Source organism: Silurus aristotelis (genome assembly GCF_946808225.1).
Source record: "Silurus aristotelis genome assembly, chromosome: 15".
Classification (NCBI taxonomy): Eukaryota; Metazoa; Chordata; class Actinopteri; order Siluriformes; family Siluridae; genus Silurus; species Silurus aristotelis.
In genome coordinates, this window is record NC_139588.1 from 24074249 (window position 1) to 24092527 (window position 18279).

Here is an 18279-nt window from a genome sequence, read left to right on the forward strand (position 1 = left end):
GTCCGCCATTTCGGCATATCACGAGCCATTAGTTCAATCCAGGAATGGCCACTGCCTTTATGTACCCCAGAACGGTTAACATACAAGGTACCCTCAGTCGTCGCACGACCTGTAAGGTTACAGGCATTCTATCCTCCTTTGTTTCAGGCCCCAGACCAGGGGAAATTGAAACGGGTGTGCCCAGAACATGCACTGGACACCTAAGTCCATAGGATGGATCCCTGGAGTAAGTCTGACTAACTGCACGTCTGCTACGGCCCTCCGAGGAGAAACCTCCCTGCCAATTAGCAGACCCTTAGCAGATGGATCATTGATGCCATCACATCATCAAATGAGTTCTCTGGTCTCCCTGCTCCATTCGTGGTCAGAGCTCACTCCACCCTGAGTGTGGCTGCCTCAAAGGCTTGGTCCTTTGTAGTATCCCTCAAAGACATTAGCAATGCTGCAGGCTGGCCCACCCCGCTGACCTTCATCTGTTTCTACTTCTGGCCTCTCTGTCCTTCGACCCAGCTGTGCTTATACACACTATTCTGGGACTGTTCAGTCTGGCGTGAATGGGCACTTGTTCCCAAAGTGTTCACGCTTTGAGTTCCTGAATTCACGCAGCCTGAATTCACGCAGCTTGAATTCACGCAGCTTGAGTTCCTGAAAGGGAACGTCTCTAGATTACGTATGTAACCCTAGTTCCCTGAGGGAATGAGACACTGCGTCTCTAAGACACAATGCCGGCGTCCCTGCAGGACTTAATTCTCCTATACAGAAGCTGGCGCTCACTCAACTCCATGTGTGTTTTATACTTCCTGGTTGTGACGTCTGACTGCCGGTGATGGACAGCGTCCAATTTTTTACTGATTACACACATTATTTCAGAGTGAGAACACTTGGGCATCCCAATACTTTTGTTCATTCAGTGTATTTCATGTTTTATATCATTATTTTGAACATGCATTTACAATATTGGTAAACCAAACAGTTTAGAAATGTTTCATATCCAAAAAATGTCAACTATTTTCCAGAAACTTAACAGGAAGTTGTGTTAGATTATTGTCTGTTTCGTCCCCACACTCAAGTCTGGCTCCTTTATCTGTGTGAAAAACAAGATAGCGAAAATATTTAGCATAATAAGTGCAAAGTGATTTCTTATTAAAGAATTCAACCCTCATCTGTAACTACACAATTCATTGATATTCAGAGGTTATTGTTAAGGGAAGAGTTTGATGTCTTTTTTCTGTTAACTTTGTTATTGCATATTATTGGCTCAAACTAGATCAAATTTTATTCTAAATATCTATAAATATCACTCACACCTCTTTTTGACATCACTAGAACCATGTTTTCTCTGTTTATTTATTAATCTCATTAAATCTTAAATATACAATTCTGAATATAGAGAAGTATTATAGAAACTTACTTTGTGGTCCGTCAGCCTCGTTGTCTCTCTGTTCTGTATGAAATAAATATAACAGTAAAACTATAACAAACCTTTAAACTGAGTGAAATGATTATTAATGGAATTAATTAAATGCATGAGAAAATACATGAGATTTCACCCAGTTCTTTCAGCAGATCTGACTCGTGCTTCATCAACCAATCATATGTGCAGTCAAAGTGCTTTTTGGTATTCAGTTTGGAATAAATTTCACGCATTTTGTCTTGTTTTGTTTTCTTATTGTTGATGTCCTCGAACATTTCTTTGCTTATGTAGCCTTTTGCCCGCAGAGTATCGGCCAGCTGAATTGGATTTCTGGTCTTTTGTATTATTTCATTCCTGTGCTTCTCCAGAAATTGTTCTTTATCTACCATGTTGACTGTTAAAAAAAAAAATAGAGTTACACCACAAGCACGTCAACCGTGTCGCTGTACAGAACAAAACAAAGCTAAACATGGCATTAAATCCACATTTACTCTTGATTCATTCTTATATGATATTTACATTTTTCTCTGTCATTATTATTATTATTTATTTATTAATTTTATGATTTATTTTCACATTATACACTAATTTAGCAGTGTATGCTCGTCACATTGTTTTCTCAAATAATACAAAAAATAAGAACGTAAAATAAAGAAAATATAGGCTGTGATTGAGACCTCTGGTGTTCAAAATGTGCAACTGCATTAAATGAATATAAAACTTGGGACAGGGCCTTTTTTTATCACTGTGTAGCCTCAACTTAACAGTAGAGTTAAAAGTGTACTGCACCATATATGGCTGAAATAACAATAAAGTCTACATGACTTGACGTGAACAGTAGTCTTGATGTATCTGAAAACTGAGGAGACCAGTTGCTGAAGTTTTTGTGAAGGAATGTTGTCCCATTTGTGTATGATACAGCATTGTATAGCATTCTATTCTTCAGCACCCTTAGATCTTCTTTGCATATTTTCTGTTTCAATTTGTGCCAAATTAAAGGTGAAAGGTCTGGACTGTAGACCAGATCAGCAGCCAGACTCTTCTGCTGTGAAGCCATGCTGTTGTAATAGATTCAGTAAGCATTTGTCTTGCTGAAAAATGCAATAATTCTCCAGATTCTCAGAATCTTTTTCGATATCATGTACATTAGATGATGAGATTCAAAGTCTTTGCAATTTGATGTTGAGGAACTGATGTTGATGTTTTCACAGATTAGTAACTCTCTGCCCCTCTTTCATTCTGAGACTCGGCCTTTCTAAGATACTCAATTATATTACTAACCTGCTGCCAGTCCTTTTTAGTTTTTACAGCTTAGAATTTTTACTAGAACTTAATTTTACAGCCTTTTATTGTTCCGTTGCAGCCATCAAACTCAAAATGACCTTCTTCTTCTTCTTTCGACTTTTCCCATCCGGGGGCGCCACAGGGGATCATCCGTCTCCATACCCCTTGTCCTCTACATCTGCTTCTTTCACCCCAACTACCTGCATGTCTTTCCTCACCGCATCCATAAACCCCCTCCTTGGTCTTTCTCTTTTCCTCCTTCCTGGTGTCTCCATCCTCAGCATTCTCCTACTGATATACCCCATGTCCCTTCTCTGCACATGTCCAAACCATCTCAATCTCACCTCCCTCACCTTGTCACCAAAATGTCCTACATGAGCTGTCCCTCTAATAAACTCATTTTTAACCCTTTCTATTGCCGTCACTACCAATGAACATCTCAACGATCCTTAATGCAGTCCAACCTCCAGCTTAAACCAGTCTGTCGTTCCTACTGCACACTTCACTGCTGTCACTGTCCTCATACATGTCCTGCACCACCCTCACATACTTCTCTGACACACACCAGACTTCCTCATACAATACCACAACTCCTCTCTCCACCCTGTCGTACGCTTTCTCTAAATCCACAAATACACAATGCAACTCCTTCTGTCTCAACATTCTCAAAACAAATAATGCGTCTGTGGTGCTCTTCCTCGACATGAAACCATACTGCTGCTCACAGATGGTCACCTCTTCTCTCAGCCTGGCTTCCACTACTCTTTCCCAGAACTTCATGGTGTGACTGATCAACTTCATTCCCCTGTAGTTACTGCAGGTCTGCACATCTCCCTTATTCTTAAAAAAGGCCCAACATATTATACATATTACATAAAAAATATTAAGTCTCTAAATTTTGGTTAAATCACTACTTTTTTATATATTCAAAATCTAGGACATTGGTGTTACATGTGTAATTACATGATCTTGAAACCTTGCAACAGCTTAAATAATGAAAATGAAACCATTTTTTCTTCTGCCAAAAGCATCTTTAAAGCTTTACAAAAAAATATATCTAAAATAAATGTGATCATTTGCTGTATATATATGGAGACTTTTGGGACACCCTGTAGATTAGGATCTGTATGTACAGATACAGAGCTATTTTAGACCTGACATAAAAATATAATGCATGTTTTAAGGTTAATAATCTTCCTCCCTCAGGCAGATAACAGTAAAAGTTGCACCAGAGGCAATGTACATAAAAACAGTTGCTCTTACTGCATCATTTCTGAAAATGATAAATTAACTTGAGAGACTGTTGGTCTTTGCTTACCTGTTAATAAACAGCTGATTTCTTCATGCAGCAGTGATCCGAGTTTATGTGCTTTTGCCCGATCTGAACTATGATCTAGCACAGCAATAAAACTTGAAAAGTTTGAAATGAAAAAAAGAGCGGGAGTTCCACAAAAATGGCGCCAAAGTAGTTCTACCCAATCAGAATTCACTGAATTGATATCTTACTAGCCAATTGGCTGCCTCCCATCTGCAACTCTCATTGGCTTGTGGTCTGTCTCTCAGGAAGTAGGAGATCCATTGACATAGGGGCGGGGATGAGTCCCAGAACCTCCAACTTAGAGGTGAGTGTGGAGAGAGTTATAGTGTTAAATACTGAACTGTAGTCCACAAACAGCATTGTTGCATAGTTCACTTTTCTCCAGTCAAGGATGCTCATTGTGTTACAAAAATAAATTTTTTTCAACATATAAACTGACAGCCAGATTAACCACACATCATATACCAAAATAACTATAATACATGAAATAACATATATTTTATTTTGTATTTATTATATATATATATATATATATATATATATATATATATATCATATTTTATATAATACAATAAAGAATACGTTATATACACACAGTACAGACAATAAAGAATACGTTATATACACACAGTACAGACCAAAAGTTTGGACACACCTTCTCATTCAAAGAGTTTTCTTTATTTTCATGACTATGAAAATTGTAGAGTCACACTGAAGGCATCAAGGGCTATTTGACCAAGAAGGAGAGTGATGGGGTGCTGCGCCAGATGACCTGGCCTCCACAGTCACTGGACCTGAAACCAATCGAAATGGTTTAGGGGTGAGCTGGACCGCAGAGTGAAGGCAAAAGGGCCAACAAGTGCCAAGCATCTCTCGGGGAACTCCTTCAAGACTGTTGAAAGACCATTTCAGGTGACTACCTCTTGAAGCTCATCAAGAGAATGCCAAGAGTGTGCAAAGCAGTAATCAAAGCAAAAGGTGGCTACTTTGAAGAACCTAGAATATGACATTTTTTAGTTGTTTCACACTTTTTTGTTATGTATATAATTCCATATATAATTCCGCATGTTTTATTTCATAGTTTTGATGCCTTCAGTGTGAATCTACAATTTTCATAGTCATAAAAAATAAAGAAAACTCTTTGAATGAGAAGGTGTGTCCAAACTTTTGGTCTGTACTGTATATATATATATATATATATATATATATATATATATATATATATATATATATATATATATATATATATATATATATATAGGCCATGTCATTATTTCAATGTTTTCAGTTTCTCCCGTTCACCCTTCACCCGTTTTGCTGTGAGACATGAAGCGTTGTCCTGCATGAACACTGCGGGCTGATTGGGTGATGAACGCAGGGAAGGAACCATATGTTGTTGAAGAAGGTTCTGATTAACATTTGCATTCACTCTGCCATGTAGCTGTATAAGAGGCCCAACCCCCGCTGCAGAAAACATGCCCCAAACCATCACACTTCCTCCTCCACTTTTCACTGACTTCTTTACACACTTTGGGTTCAGTCTTTCTCCAGTTTGTCGCCGAACATAATGTTTCCCATCGGACCCAAATAAATTAAACTTGCTTTCATCACTGAAGTGAACTTTGGACCAGTTCTCCAAATGCTCTTAAATGTCGAGGCACTGTATGACGAGACAGATCCTTACCGTGTTCAGTGCTGAACTGGTGAGCAAATCCAGCTGCAGTGTGGAAACGATTGCCCATTGAGATTCTCCACAGTATCCTGTCCTCTCTTGTATTTGTCTTCCGTGGACGACCAGCCTTCTTGGCAAACTTGAAATAGCATGACTTGGTACTTGTAGTGTAAACAACATACTCCTGGATATGCTTAATACATTTGTTATTGTATATCTGAATTGCATTCTAATTTTCTTAATGTCCCTCCCAGAGCATGAAGAGCATGTCAAAAAAGTCCTGACATACATCAAACCTTTAAAAAGTGTAAGTTCCTTGTATTCTGAGTCCAGTTTTTAGAGCTCATTATTGCCCTGGGGAGAATGGATTCCAAAAGGTTTAAGCCATAATTGATTCACCTTAGCCCCTACGTTGACCATCCTAGATCCAGACACAACTTTTGTTTTAGAGGTAGATGCCTTGGATGTAGGTGTAGGTGCTGCTTGGTCTCAGAGAGGAAGGTATAACCAGTTACAGTTCCATGGTACTCTGTCTATCTTAACCTGCCATTCAAGTTCAACCTATACCCCTGAGTTCAATAAAATGAGATTCTGGTAGTCCACCATCTAGAAAGATGTCAGAGCCTATGTGTCTGTGTGTACAACATGCAGGCCAAGCGAAGTACTCTCACCAGCCACCTCAGGGGTTGCTCAACCCTTTTCCCACTCCTCTTTGTCCCTGGCATCACCTTTCCATGGACTTTATTACGAGACATCCAGCATATCAAGGCAAAACTGATGTATTGGGGGTAGTTGACCAGTTCTCCAAGGCTTTTCAGTTTATTGCCTTGTTAAAGCTACCCTTGGCAATAAAAAACTGTGGCGCTGGTGCAACTATGTCTTCCGAGTCTATGGCATTCCACAAAATCCCTGATTTTGAGTTGTTCTTGCAAAGGGGTCTGTGCCCACTCCTGTGGCGCTTTGCCTGAGCATTTGTCTCTCACTAAAACTTGACAAATAAACTCTTGACACACCTGTAAACTGAAACCCATTTCAGGTAATGACCTCATAAATCTGATGAGAGAATGGCATGATTTTAAAAAGCTGGCATCAAAGCTAAATGGAGCTACTTTAGACAATCTTAAATCTAAAACATATTCTGGGTTGTTTAACAATATTTTTCTTTGTTTACTTCATACTTTCATACATGTTCTTTTATAGTTTGAATTGATCAGTTAATATACAATGTTGAAAATAATACAAATAAAGAAGCAAGTCACTGAAGGGAGTGTGTCCAGACTTTTTACTGTTACTGGTACTACTAGATTTATGCTAATAATTTATGCTAGTTGGTCCTAAACTGCATTTATTTTGCTGAGTATCTACATATCAACATGCAGTAATACATAATGTATATATTGGTCAAATTTACATTCAGTTCCGTGTTTGTTTCAGTGTTTGAACATACAATTTTCTGTCAGGTGGATCCAAATGCAGGACACAAATTGAAGTGCAGTATAAGAGCCTTTAATAGAACCACGGGTACAGACAGAGTGAATCAGTTCAAAAGTCTCAAGACCCCGATATCCGTGAAGCAGGGGCAGAAATAATGATACAGTCTGAAAACTTTCTTCGTCTTTCGATCAAAGCCAGCAGACAGAGCAATACAGGACAGGCAGAGACAGATCTGATAAATTGTTCCAAAACGCAAGAAAACAGGGCTATGCAGGGCAGGGCAGGGCAGGGCAAACACAAACCCAAACACACAGTCCAAAGTCCAAATGGCAAAATCCAGAAATAGTAATTCAAACAGGGCAAGCAACAGGCAAGAGTGCAGGTAGAACAAAGCCTGAAAAGATATTCTGCCAAGGAGTGAAAATTAGCAGTGTCCTTATATATTGTGGGGAACATTTCACACAGGAGATTCCAGTAAGATGTTTGTCATTTAGAGATTACTAAGAGTAACTGTCCCAGAAGCGCTAGGCGCAAGATGCCCCTCTCTTTTTTGATAACAATTTTAGCAATTTTTATTTATTATGTTTTCCATCTGATGCATGTTCTTTTTTTTATTTTCAAAATCACTTACTCTTATTCCAGATTGTCTTACTGACTCTTTGCATCCCTGGGATTTATCTTGCCATTGTGCCTGCTCTACTTTTTGTTCCCAACCCCAGTCTCTGATCCCTCTTCTGCCCTGGTTCCCCTGTTGCCTATTTGGTCTCTGGACTGTGTTTTTAGTTTGTGCTTTTGGTTTCTGATTTTGCCTGCCATGTATTGTTCTACTCCCCAGTTTCTGTGGATTAAGGACTGTGTTATGTTTTGTTCTCCCCTGCAATGCCCTGTTTGCCAGGCTCGGATTTATGGACTGTATTTTCAATCTCTTTGAAACCGTTTACTTGCCAGCTGCTATTAATAAAGACTGTTTTCAGGACTGTGTCCTGCATTCGGCTCACTGACATCTTCAGTGTGAAGTGTATGGTATGTTTAGCCAGGTTCTCTGGTGCTATTAGTATTTGTGGAAAGTTTACGTTAGTAAACTCTCTAATGGAAATTATATAAGCATTAGAAGTGTGCATACATTAGTGAGAATGAGAACAGTACAATAAAAGGCAGGTGAAAGTCTGGATGTCTTAGATGTATTCAGTAATCCCCCCTACTCCACCATTAGAGCCGTCACAACAGGGCAAATGGGTGGTGACCAGATGGCATACTTGGAAAGTATTTCCTCACAAAGTAAGCCTCACCCATGGGTGCATCTATTATAGGATACTCTAATACAAGGCACACACAATTTGCTAGATCTCTTGAGGGCACCAGCAGCACAGGCTAGGGGTATACTGGGAACCAATGAACCAGATGTGCCAGTTCATCTTAGGAAAGCATAGTTTTTACGCAAGCATTTTTCTATTTTAGTTTTTCACACAGGAGATTCCAGTAAGAGGTTTCGCATTCAGAGATTACTAAGAGTAATATTGTAGTGTTTAAATTAGCAAAAGCAATGTCCAATTCAGTAAAATACTCTGGTCCTATCCCAGTGTGGTGTGGCTCTGTAGCTTAGAGCCAAAGCCAGGAGGTGGGCAAGCAGGCTAAACTGATGTTCAGATGAAAATAAAATTATTTTAGATCATTCATTCACATTTTTTGTTCAATTCCCATTTTTTCTTTACATTCAAGAGAATACATGTCATAGTCAAACAACAAGCAGTACATTTTATACAAGTTTATTATTAGTTAAACAACCATTTCTGATTTTTCATAGAGAAAGACAAATTCAAGTGTAGATTTTTTTAGTTGTTATTTTTCCCCAAAGTGTATAATATATAGAAATATACATATAGAACATATAGGTAGTTCCTCCAGTCTTTCATTAGTCATTAGTTAAAGTCATTATTTTTAACTGTTGCTTAAAAAAGAATTACTGACACTCACATAAATAGAATTCACTGATCAGGTATAACATTATGACCACCTGCCTAATATTGTGTTGGTCTCCCTTTTGCTGTCCTGTCGAGCATCAACAGAAGAAACTTCTTCAGCAGTTTGAGCTACAGGAGCTCGTCAGTTGGATCAGACCACATGGACCAGCCTTCGCTCCTCACACACATCAATTAACCCTGTCGCCGGTTCACCATTGTAGACCAGGAACGTCCCACAAGAGCTGCAGGTTTTGGAGATGCTCTGACCCAGTCTTATAGATGTCACAATTTGGCCCCTTGTCAAACTCGTTTAAATCCATACGCAAGCCCATTTTTCCGGTTTCTAACTTCAACTTTGAGGACAAAATATTCACTTGCTGTATAATCAATAAATCCACCCACTAACAGGTGCCATGATGAAGATCATCAGCGTGATTCACTTTACTGCTCAGAATGTTATAATGTCATAACGTTATGCCTGATCGGTTTAAAGATCTCTAAGTAAAGACATTATGTTTGAGTTAAAGACACAGCGTGTGTTCCAGAGAAAAGCATTTGCAGCTTTTGGATTTGAATTATCCAGAGATGAGAAAATGCAGCTCTTCTTTCTGAATCTGTTTGAACACGGCGAGAGCGGGAGCAAACGCTTCGAAAATAAACCTTTCACACGTTCCTCTGACTTTCGAATCCTCCACAAACTGAATAGTATATACTTTTGTAGGACCTAAAACGATTGCTTCTTTAATGTTGCACACAAACATGTGATGCTGGACTTCGGTCTCAGTGTTGATTGAGATTTTGTCATCTTTTGTAAAGTAGATAATTTTGCTCTGGGGAGTGAAAAGTTTATACACCCAGACCTTTTCAGCAGTAAAGCATGGACATTCGCTGTGTTCTGCCTTGTTAATTATTGAGATCTGCTCAGTTAGATCTTCACTGCAGTGATTCTTCACTGCCCAGTCACGAAGCCTTTTGCACTTGTCAATTAACTCGTTGTGCCTATTTTCCTTTCCGCTCTGGTTTGTTCCTAAAGACGGTTTGGGAATGCGCAGATTTGTCCCCATACTGTTGTCACCGCTCTTCTGAACAGTATTCTGTGTTCCTTCTGGAATTAAAATGGCTGTGTTCGGATTCTCATTTTGTTCGGGTTCACTTTTCTCCTGTGTATCCGCTAAGCCTCTGCTTGCCGTATCATCAGCTGGACTGTTTTCCTGCAGCAGCTCTGAAAGATCAGCATCAGCCTGTACATTTTCTTCCTTCTTCTCCTGACTGTCCTTGTGTCCTCGATCTCCTGACTGTGCATGCTGAGGTTGCCCATCCATCTTCTCCTTCTTTGGTTCCTTCACATCATTATTCTTATTATTGTCAGTGTTTCTGACAGCAATTCTATTCTTAAAAAACATGCTATATGTCAGTTTAGGAAATTCTTTTTTTTCATGGAGAAATAATTTCAGGTCATTATTTCTCCTGATGCTGTCAATATCCACAGCATTGAAGAACAAGTGGTTTTTTGGTTCTTTTGTGGTTAATGTACTTTTTAATTTTTTCATGTTTGTTTCTCCAAGCTTTTCCTCCAATTTGCTGATCAGCTCTTTGCTGTTTTCCGAGACCCAGTTTTCCAGTTTGGGGAAGGTGGAGAACATCCTGAGATCTGTTTCAAATTCAGATGAAGCTGATGTTAATAAAGTGAATACAATTTTGTTTAAAAGTAAAAAACTGAAGATTAAAATAAGTCTGTAGAATATAAAATGTATGTATTGCGCTTGTACTTAGAATAAAGTTGAAACGGTGATAAGAATCACATACCTGCAGCTGATCTAATCAGTGTTCTTTGCTGCTGTGAGCGAGTGTGTGCATGAAAAGTGGAAGAAAATTGAAGTACTATTGATGTTTATCTGCCATGTCGGAATAATTTATTCCCTAATAATAAGTGTCAAAGCCATTTTTTGTTTAATTACACCAGTGATTAATGTTTTTATTATAATTAGGTTTGTTCCTGCAACATTATAATGGTAATATATTGTTTTTTGCTTTTACATTATGCTCATGTTTCTTCAATTCCCATTTTCTATTCCTGGGTTTTTTGTTTCAATAGAAAGTGTTTGTGCTTAAAGGAGCCTTGAAGATCTAAACACTGTTGAAAACCCTCGTTACCCTCTGCGATTAAAATGTAAAAATCTTCTTCTTCTTTTAGCTGCTTAAATTAGGAATCGCCACAGCGGATCATCAGTCTCCATACTACTCGCTCCTCTACATCTGCCTCTTTCAACCCAAATTAAAATGTAAAAATATTAACCGTTAATCCATTAATAAAACTTACCAGGGAGTTGTGTGAGAATATTGTCTGTTTTGTCCCCACACTCGAGTCTGGCTCTTTTATCTGTGTGGAAATCAAGATAACTAAAATATTTAGCGTAATAAGTGCAGAGTGATTTCTTATTAAAGAATTCAATCCTCATCTGTAACCACACAATTAATTGATATTCAGAAGTTAATGTTTAATGTCTGATCCTGACTATTTTTTATACTTTGTTATTGCATATTATTGCCTCAAATGAGATCATATTTTATTCTAAATATCTATAAATATCACTCACACCTCTTTTTGACATCACAAACACCATGTTTTCTCTGTTTATTTATTAAACTCATTAAATCTTAAATATACAATTCTGAATATAGAGAAGTATTATAGAAACTTACTTTGTGGTGCGTCAGCCTCGTTGTCTCTCTGTTCTGTATGAAATTAATATAACAGTAAAACTATAACAAACCTTTAAACTGAGTGAAATGATTATTAATGGAATGATTTAAATGCATGAGAAAATACATGAGATCTCACCCAGTTCTTTCAGCAGATCTGACTCGTGCTTCATCAACCAATCATATGTGCAGTCAAAGTGCTTTTGGGTATTCAGTTTGGAATAAATTTCACGCATTCGGTCTTGTGTCGTATTCTGTTTTTTGATGTTTGCGTACATTTCATCGTCTATGCAGTTATTTTCAAGCAGAGTATCGGCCAGCTGAAGTGGATTTCTGGTCTTTTGTATTATTTCATCCCTGTGCTTCTTCAGAAATTGTTCTTTATCTACCATGTTGACTGTTAAAAAAGAAAAATAGAGTTACACCACAAGCACATCAACCGTGTCGCTGTACAGAACAAAACAAAGCTAAACATGGCATTAAATTCTCTGCCTGAATCCACATTTACATTTATTCTTATATAATATGTTCATTTTTCTCTGTTATTATTATTATTATTTTATTTTTTAATTATTATTATAATTCATCTTCACATTATACACTAATTTAGCAGTGTATGCTCGTCACATCGTTTTCTAAAATAATAAAAAATTAGAACGTATAAAAATAGGAAATATAGGCTGTGATTGAGACCTCTGGTGTTCAAGATGTGCAACTACATTAAATGAATATAAAACTTGGGACAGGGCCTTTTTTATCACTGTGTAGCATCAACTTAACAGTAGAGTTAAAAGTGTACTGCACCGTATATGGTTAAAATAATAATAAAGTCTACATGACTTGACGTGAACAGTAGTCTGGATGTATCTGAAAACTGAGGAAATCAGTTACTGGAGTTTTTGTGAAGGAATGTTGTCCTATTTGTGTATGATACAGCATTATACAGTATTCTTTGTAATATTTTTTGTTTCATTTTGTGCCAAATGCTTTTAATTGCTGAAAGGTCTGAACTGGGCTACTAAGTCCCTGAGTTACAATAGTTGACTTACAATTCTTCGATCTTACGATAATAGCAATACGACAAAAGTTACTCTTATCAGGCAAACACAGCAGCGTACATGCAGTACAATACATTGGGACGCTAAAAGAAGATTATTTAACACCCCATACTGTTGCTCACAGATGGTCACCTCTTCTCTCAGCCTGGCTTCCACTACTCTTTCCCATAACTTCATGGTGTGACTGATCAACGTCATTCCCCTGTAGTTACTGCAGGTCTGCACATCACACTTATTCTTAAGAAAGGTCCAACATATTATACATATTACATATAAAATATTAAGTAAAGTCTCTATATTACAGGTAAATTGCTACTTTTTTAATATATTAAAAGTTTATTTAGAAATCTTCCTGTATGTGATAATACAGTATATAGAGTAATCTCTCACCTTTAAGACATCTGGTTTTACACATGTATTATTTTGAATTCTTGCAACAGCTAAAGTCATAAAAATGAAACCATTTTTCTTCTGCCAAAGGCATCTTTAAAGCTTAACAAAAAATATATGTATCTAATATAAATGTGATCATTTGCTGTATATATGGAGACTTTTGTGACATTTTGGGCTATTTTAGACCTGACATATAAATATAATGCATGTTTTCCTGCACTTTGACCTTGAGTTGATATTCTCCCTCCCTCAGGCAAAACAGTAAAAGTTGCACCAGATGCAAAGGTAAATTAAAAACAGTTGCTCTTAGTGCATCATTGTTATAAATCAACTTAGTGAGAATGTTGGTCTTTGCTTACCTGTTAATAAACAACTGCTTCATGCAGCTGTGATCTTTAGTTCATGTGCTTTTGCCCGATCTGAACTATGAGTTCACTAGCAGAGCAATAGATCACTTCCTGATGAGAACAAAGAGCAGCAGTTCTACAGAAATGGTGCCAAAATTGTTCTACCCAATCAGAATTCACTGAAATTACACTAAACTTTTACTAGCCAATCGGCTGCCTCCCCTCTGCAAACCTCACTTTTAACCTGTTAGGCTTCATCACAGATTTTGGGATCCGTGATTTTGGGAAAGTTTTCTACCTAACTTTAAATGTTAACAGTTCCTGATAAAACTAGGCTACATACACAATTTAAACATCTTTAAAAAAGAAGACTATTTGAGCTATACTGTATTGTTCAAAATTTATATTGCTCAAAAATATAATGTTATAGAAAGTTATAGATAATAAAAGTACAGTGAATATACATCGTCTGTTTTTTTTTTTTTTCTTCATATATAAATACATGAAATCAGTCCTGGAGCAATCCAGAAAAGAAAAGTTAAACACCACATGTGTCATGAGTTTATATTTAAAATTAATGATCATGAAAAATTTTATTCCAACAAACATTTATCTGAGACTGTGTCTGATCCTTTTCTCCTCCCCCTGTTTGAGAGCCTCAGGTGTTCATTCAGACTCTATTTATACAGTCTGCATAGAAATGACCTGACCAGTAAAGGCTTTTGTTCAACATGTTTGACTATTGATATTGAGTTGAAATTCATGTTGATAACCAGGTAGCCAGACAAGCTCTTGTTTTACAGTCAAGACTATTCCAATCTCAACAATACACACACACACACACACACACACACACACACACACACACACACACACACACACACACACACACACACACATTTAATTTCCAAACATTTATCTTATAAAAACAAACATTAAATAAACATAAATCATAAAATCATATAAAACTGTAAAGGGAGATATATTGTAACTTACAGATGTAAAATAGGCTCAGATTTTCAATCTCCATGCAGATCTTTAAGTCTCTGTTGTTACTCCGCCTCCAAGAATATTTTCCTCATCGCTGCTTTGTGCAAATCTCTGATGAAACAACTTATTTGACTGTCCATTTTTTCTTTGTGTTGTTTTTTTTTTTTTTTTTTTTTTGGTAAACAAAGCCCAGTTAGCAGCTGTTTGTGCAGAACTGAGAGCTGCATCAATTCCCTGTCCATAACTGTGCACATGCTCCTCTGTTTGACCAGTAAGAGATAAAGAGTAATAAAACTAAGACCCTCACGTGCGGAAAAAAATCCCATATATCGTTAGAATCCTGCACTTATTGGCTACATTTTCCATCCATCATTTTGCTTTCATAGTGTTACTGGCTGGAAATAAAAGGTTTGAAATGATAGGTGGTGCAGAATAAACATCACCTATAGAGTGTAGACTGAAGCCCAAAAGCTCTCCAAAGCATGTAAAGCATATATTCAAGGAGCTCACTTTGTGCACAGGGGCATTGCCATGCTGGAACAGGTTTTGGGTTTCCAAGTTCAAGTAAATGCAACATTTTATTATGTCCTGTACAATTAGGTGTCTCCAGCTTTGTGGTAACAGTTTGGAAAAGAACCACATAGCAGGAAAGGTCAGGTGACCCAATACTTTTGAAAATGTATATATATATGTTAATATATATGTTAATATATATATATATATATATATATATATATATATATATATATATATATATATATATATATATATATATATATATATATATATATATATATATATATACAGTGAGGAAAATAAGTATTTGAACACGCTGCTATTTTGCAAGTTCTTTCACTTAGAAATCATGGAGGGGTCTGAAATTGTCATCGTAGGTGCAGGTCCACTGTGAGAGACATAATCTAAAAAAAAAAATCCAGAAATCACAATGTATGATTTTGTAACTATTTATTTGTATGATACAGCTGCAAATAAGTATTTGAACACCTGAGAAAGTCAATGTTAATATTTGGTACAGGAGCCTTTGTTTGCAATTACAGAGGTCAAACGTTTCCTGTAGTTTTTCACCAGGTTTGCACACACTCCAGGAGGGATTTTGGCCCACTCCTCCACACAGATCTCCTCTAGATCAGTCAGGTTTCTGGCCTGTCACTGAGAAACACGGAGTTTGAGCTCCCTCCAAAGATTCTCTATTGGGTTTAGGTCTGGAGACTGGCTAGGCCACGCCAGAACCTTGATATGCTTCTTACAGAGCCACTCCTTGGTTATCCTGACTGTGTGCTTCGGGTCATTGTCATGTTGGGAGACCCAGCCTCGACCCATCTTCAATGCTCTAACTGAGGGAAGGAGGTTGTTCCCCAAAATCTCGCAATACATGGCCCCGGTCATCCTCTCCTTAATACAGTGCAGTCGCCCTGTCCCATGTGCAGAAAAACACCCCCAAAGCATGATGCTACCACCCCCATGCTTCACAGTAGGGATGGTGTTCTTGGGATAGTACTAATCATTCTTCTTCCTCCAAACACGTTTAGTGGAATTATGACCCAAAAGTTCTATTTTGGTCTCATCTGACCACATGACTTTCTCCCATGACTCCTCTGGATCATCCAAATGGTCATTGGCAAACTTAAGACGTGCCTGGACATGTGCTGGTTTAAGCAGGGGAACCTTCCGTGCCATGCATGATTTCAAACCATGACGTCTTAGTGTATTACCAACAGTAACCTTGGAAACGGTGGTCCCAGCTCTTTTCAGGTCATTGACCAGCTCCTCCCGTGTAGTTCTGGGCTGATTTCCCACCTTCCTTAGGATCATTGAGACCCCACGAGGTGAGATCTTGCATGGAGCCCCAGTCCGAGGGAGATTGACAGTCATGTTTAGCTTCTTCCATTTTCTGTTGGGTCTGATTGCTCCAACAGTGGACCTTTTTTCACCAAGCTGCTTGGCAATTTCCCCGTAGCCCTTTCCAGCCTTGTGGAGGTGTACAATTTTGTCTCTAGTGTCTTTGGACAGCTCTTTGGTCTTGGCCATGTTAGTAGTTGGATTCTTACTGATTGTATGGGGTGGACAGGTGTCTTTATGCAGCTAACGACCTCAAACAGGTGCATCTAATTTAGGATAATAAATGTAGTGGCGGTGGACATTTTAAAGGCAGACTAACAGGTCTTTGAGGGTCAGAATTCTAGCTGATAGACAGGTGTTCAAATACTTATTTGCAGCTGTATCATACAAATAAATAGTTTAAAAATCATACATTGTGATTTCTGGATTTTTTTTTTAGATTATGTCTCTCACAGTGGACATGCACCTACGATGACAATTTCAGACCCCTCCATGATTTCTAAGTGGGAGAACTTGCAAAATAGCAGCGTGTTCAAATACTTATTTTCCTCACTGTATATATATATATATATATATATATATATATATATATATATATATATATATATATATATATATATATATATATATATAAAACTGTTTAACCTCCTTCCATCACGAAGGAGATACAGAAACTTGCGCACCAGAACCAGCAGGTTCAGGGACAGCTTTTTTCCATCCACCATCACATTACTAAACTCAACACTACACCGCTAAATCACTACAAAACAAACACAAACAAAAAGACTGTATATAACCTCTGTACAATACATGTACATACTACATATTATATCTTTTTCACTCCTCAGTACATCTGCACTTTTTTATATCTGTATGTATCTTTATATCATTACTGTACATTCTGCCCAACATTTCACATTCATTTGTATATATAATGTATGTGTATATATTTATATATATATATATATTTTTTATATATAGTAGACTGTTTATTCAGTTTGCTACTCCTTAATGCCATAATCTTGTGATCTGTAACCTTTCATTTCTGCACATTTTCCTAATTACTGTACACCTCTATATTTATTTACTGTACTTCTGAATGTCCACACATCTCTGCACTGAAATAGCCTTTATATTTATTCACTGTATATACTTTCATATATACCACTTGCTGTAAATATGCTAGATAGTTATTTGCACTTTTGCACGACTGCTACATTTTGCACTTCTGGTAGATGCCAAACTGCATTTCGTTGCTGTGTACCTGTACTATGCAATGACAATAAAGTTGTATCTATCTATCTATCTATCTATCTATCTATCTATCTATCTATCTATCTATCTATCTATCTATCTATCTATCTATCTATCTATCTATCTATCTATCTATATATATATATATATATAAAGATGCACACCAGGGAACTATGTTTAACATGGCACAGAGCCTTATATTTATATAACAGCTGCCATCTAGCGGCATACAACCTCCTTGTGGAGGGAGCTCTGAAATGGAGGATGGTCTCAACTACCTCTGTAGAGAGACCAGCCACTACAAACTGCGCCCCCTCAAGGGCCATAGTAATAGCTTCCATAACTCTGGGCGAGTGTGAACCAGGGTTCCCCTGGCCTGTGAGAGGAGATTCCTCCTGGGAGGAATTTCCCAAGGAGTTCCCTCGAGGAGGGACAGCAGGTCCGCAAACCATGGTCTTTCCGGCCAACGGGGTGCCACCAGGAGACCGAAGACTCCCCTGGCGGTTGATGCATGACACCAACGACGTGTTGTCCACACGGACCAGCACATGGTGACCTCTCAGGTCTCGGAGAAAGTGTTGGAGTGCCATG

General features: G+C 37.8%; 1 protein-coding gene across 2 annotated transcripts; it reads right to left on the minus strand.

Annotated features, from left to right (window-relative positions):
• Window positions 1-633: 633 nt before the first annotated feature.
• Window positions 634-13809, minus strand: LOC310737921 (uncharacterized protein). 2 transcript variants are annotated; one of them, XM_083562690.1, is made up of 5 exons: window positions 13597-13809; window positions 11926-12183; window positions 11787-11819; window positions 11404-11463; window positions 8873-10734 (listed from the first exon to the last, which is right to left on the minus strand). In XM_083562690.1, exons 2-5 carry the CDS (start codon window positions 12176-12178, stop codon window positions 9659-9661), a joined length of 1422 nt encoding a protein of 473 aa, XP_083418816.1. In that variant the 5' UTR covers window positions 12179-12183; window positions 13597-13809; the 3' UTR covers window positions 8873-9658. The 2 variants fall into 2 exon arrangements, 1 of the variants encoding a protein (XP_083418816.1); XR_014536922.1 differs by lacking the exons at window positions 8873-10734; window positions 11404-11463 and adding an exon at window positions 634-1084 and having other exon boundaries at window positions 13597-13781.
• Window positions 13810-18279: the final 4470 nt, after the last annotated feature.

Excerpts from the sequence above, each read along its gene's own strand:
- LOC310737921 (XM_083562690.1), bottom strand. The coding sequence starts at position 12,178 with ATGGTAGATAAAGAACAATTTCTGAAGAAGCACAGGGATGAAATAATA. Across the intron at positions 11,464-11,786 it reads CGAGGCTGACGCACCACAAA|ATAAAAGAGCCAGACTCGAG; the intron begins GTAAGTTTCTAT and ends ATTTCCACACAG. Across the intron at positions 10,735-11,403 it reads TATTCTCACACAACTCCCTG|ATCTCAGGATGTTCTCCACC; the intron begins GTAAGTTTTATT and ends AATTTGAAACAG.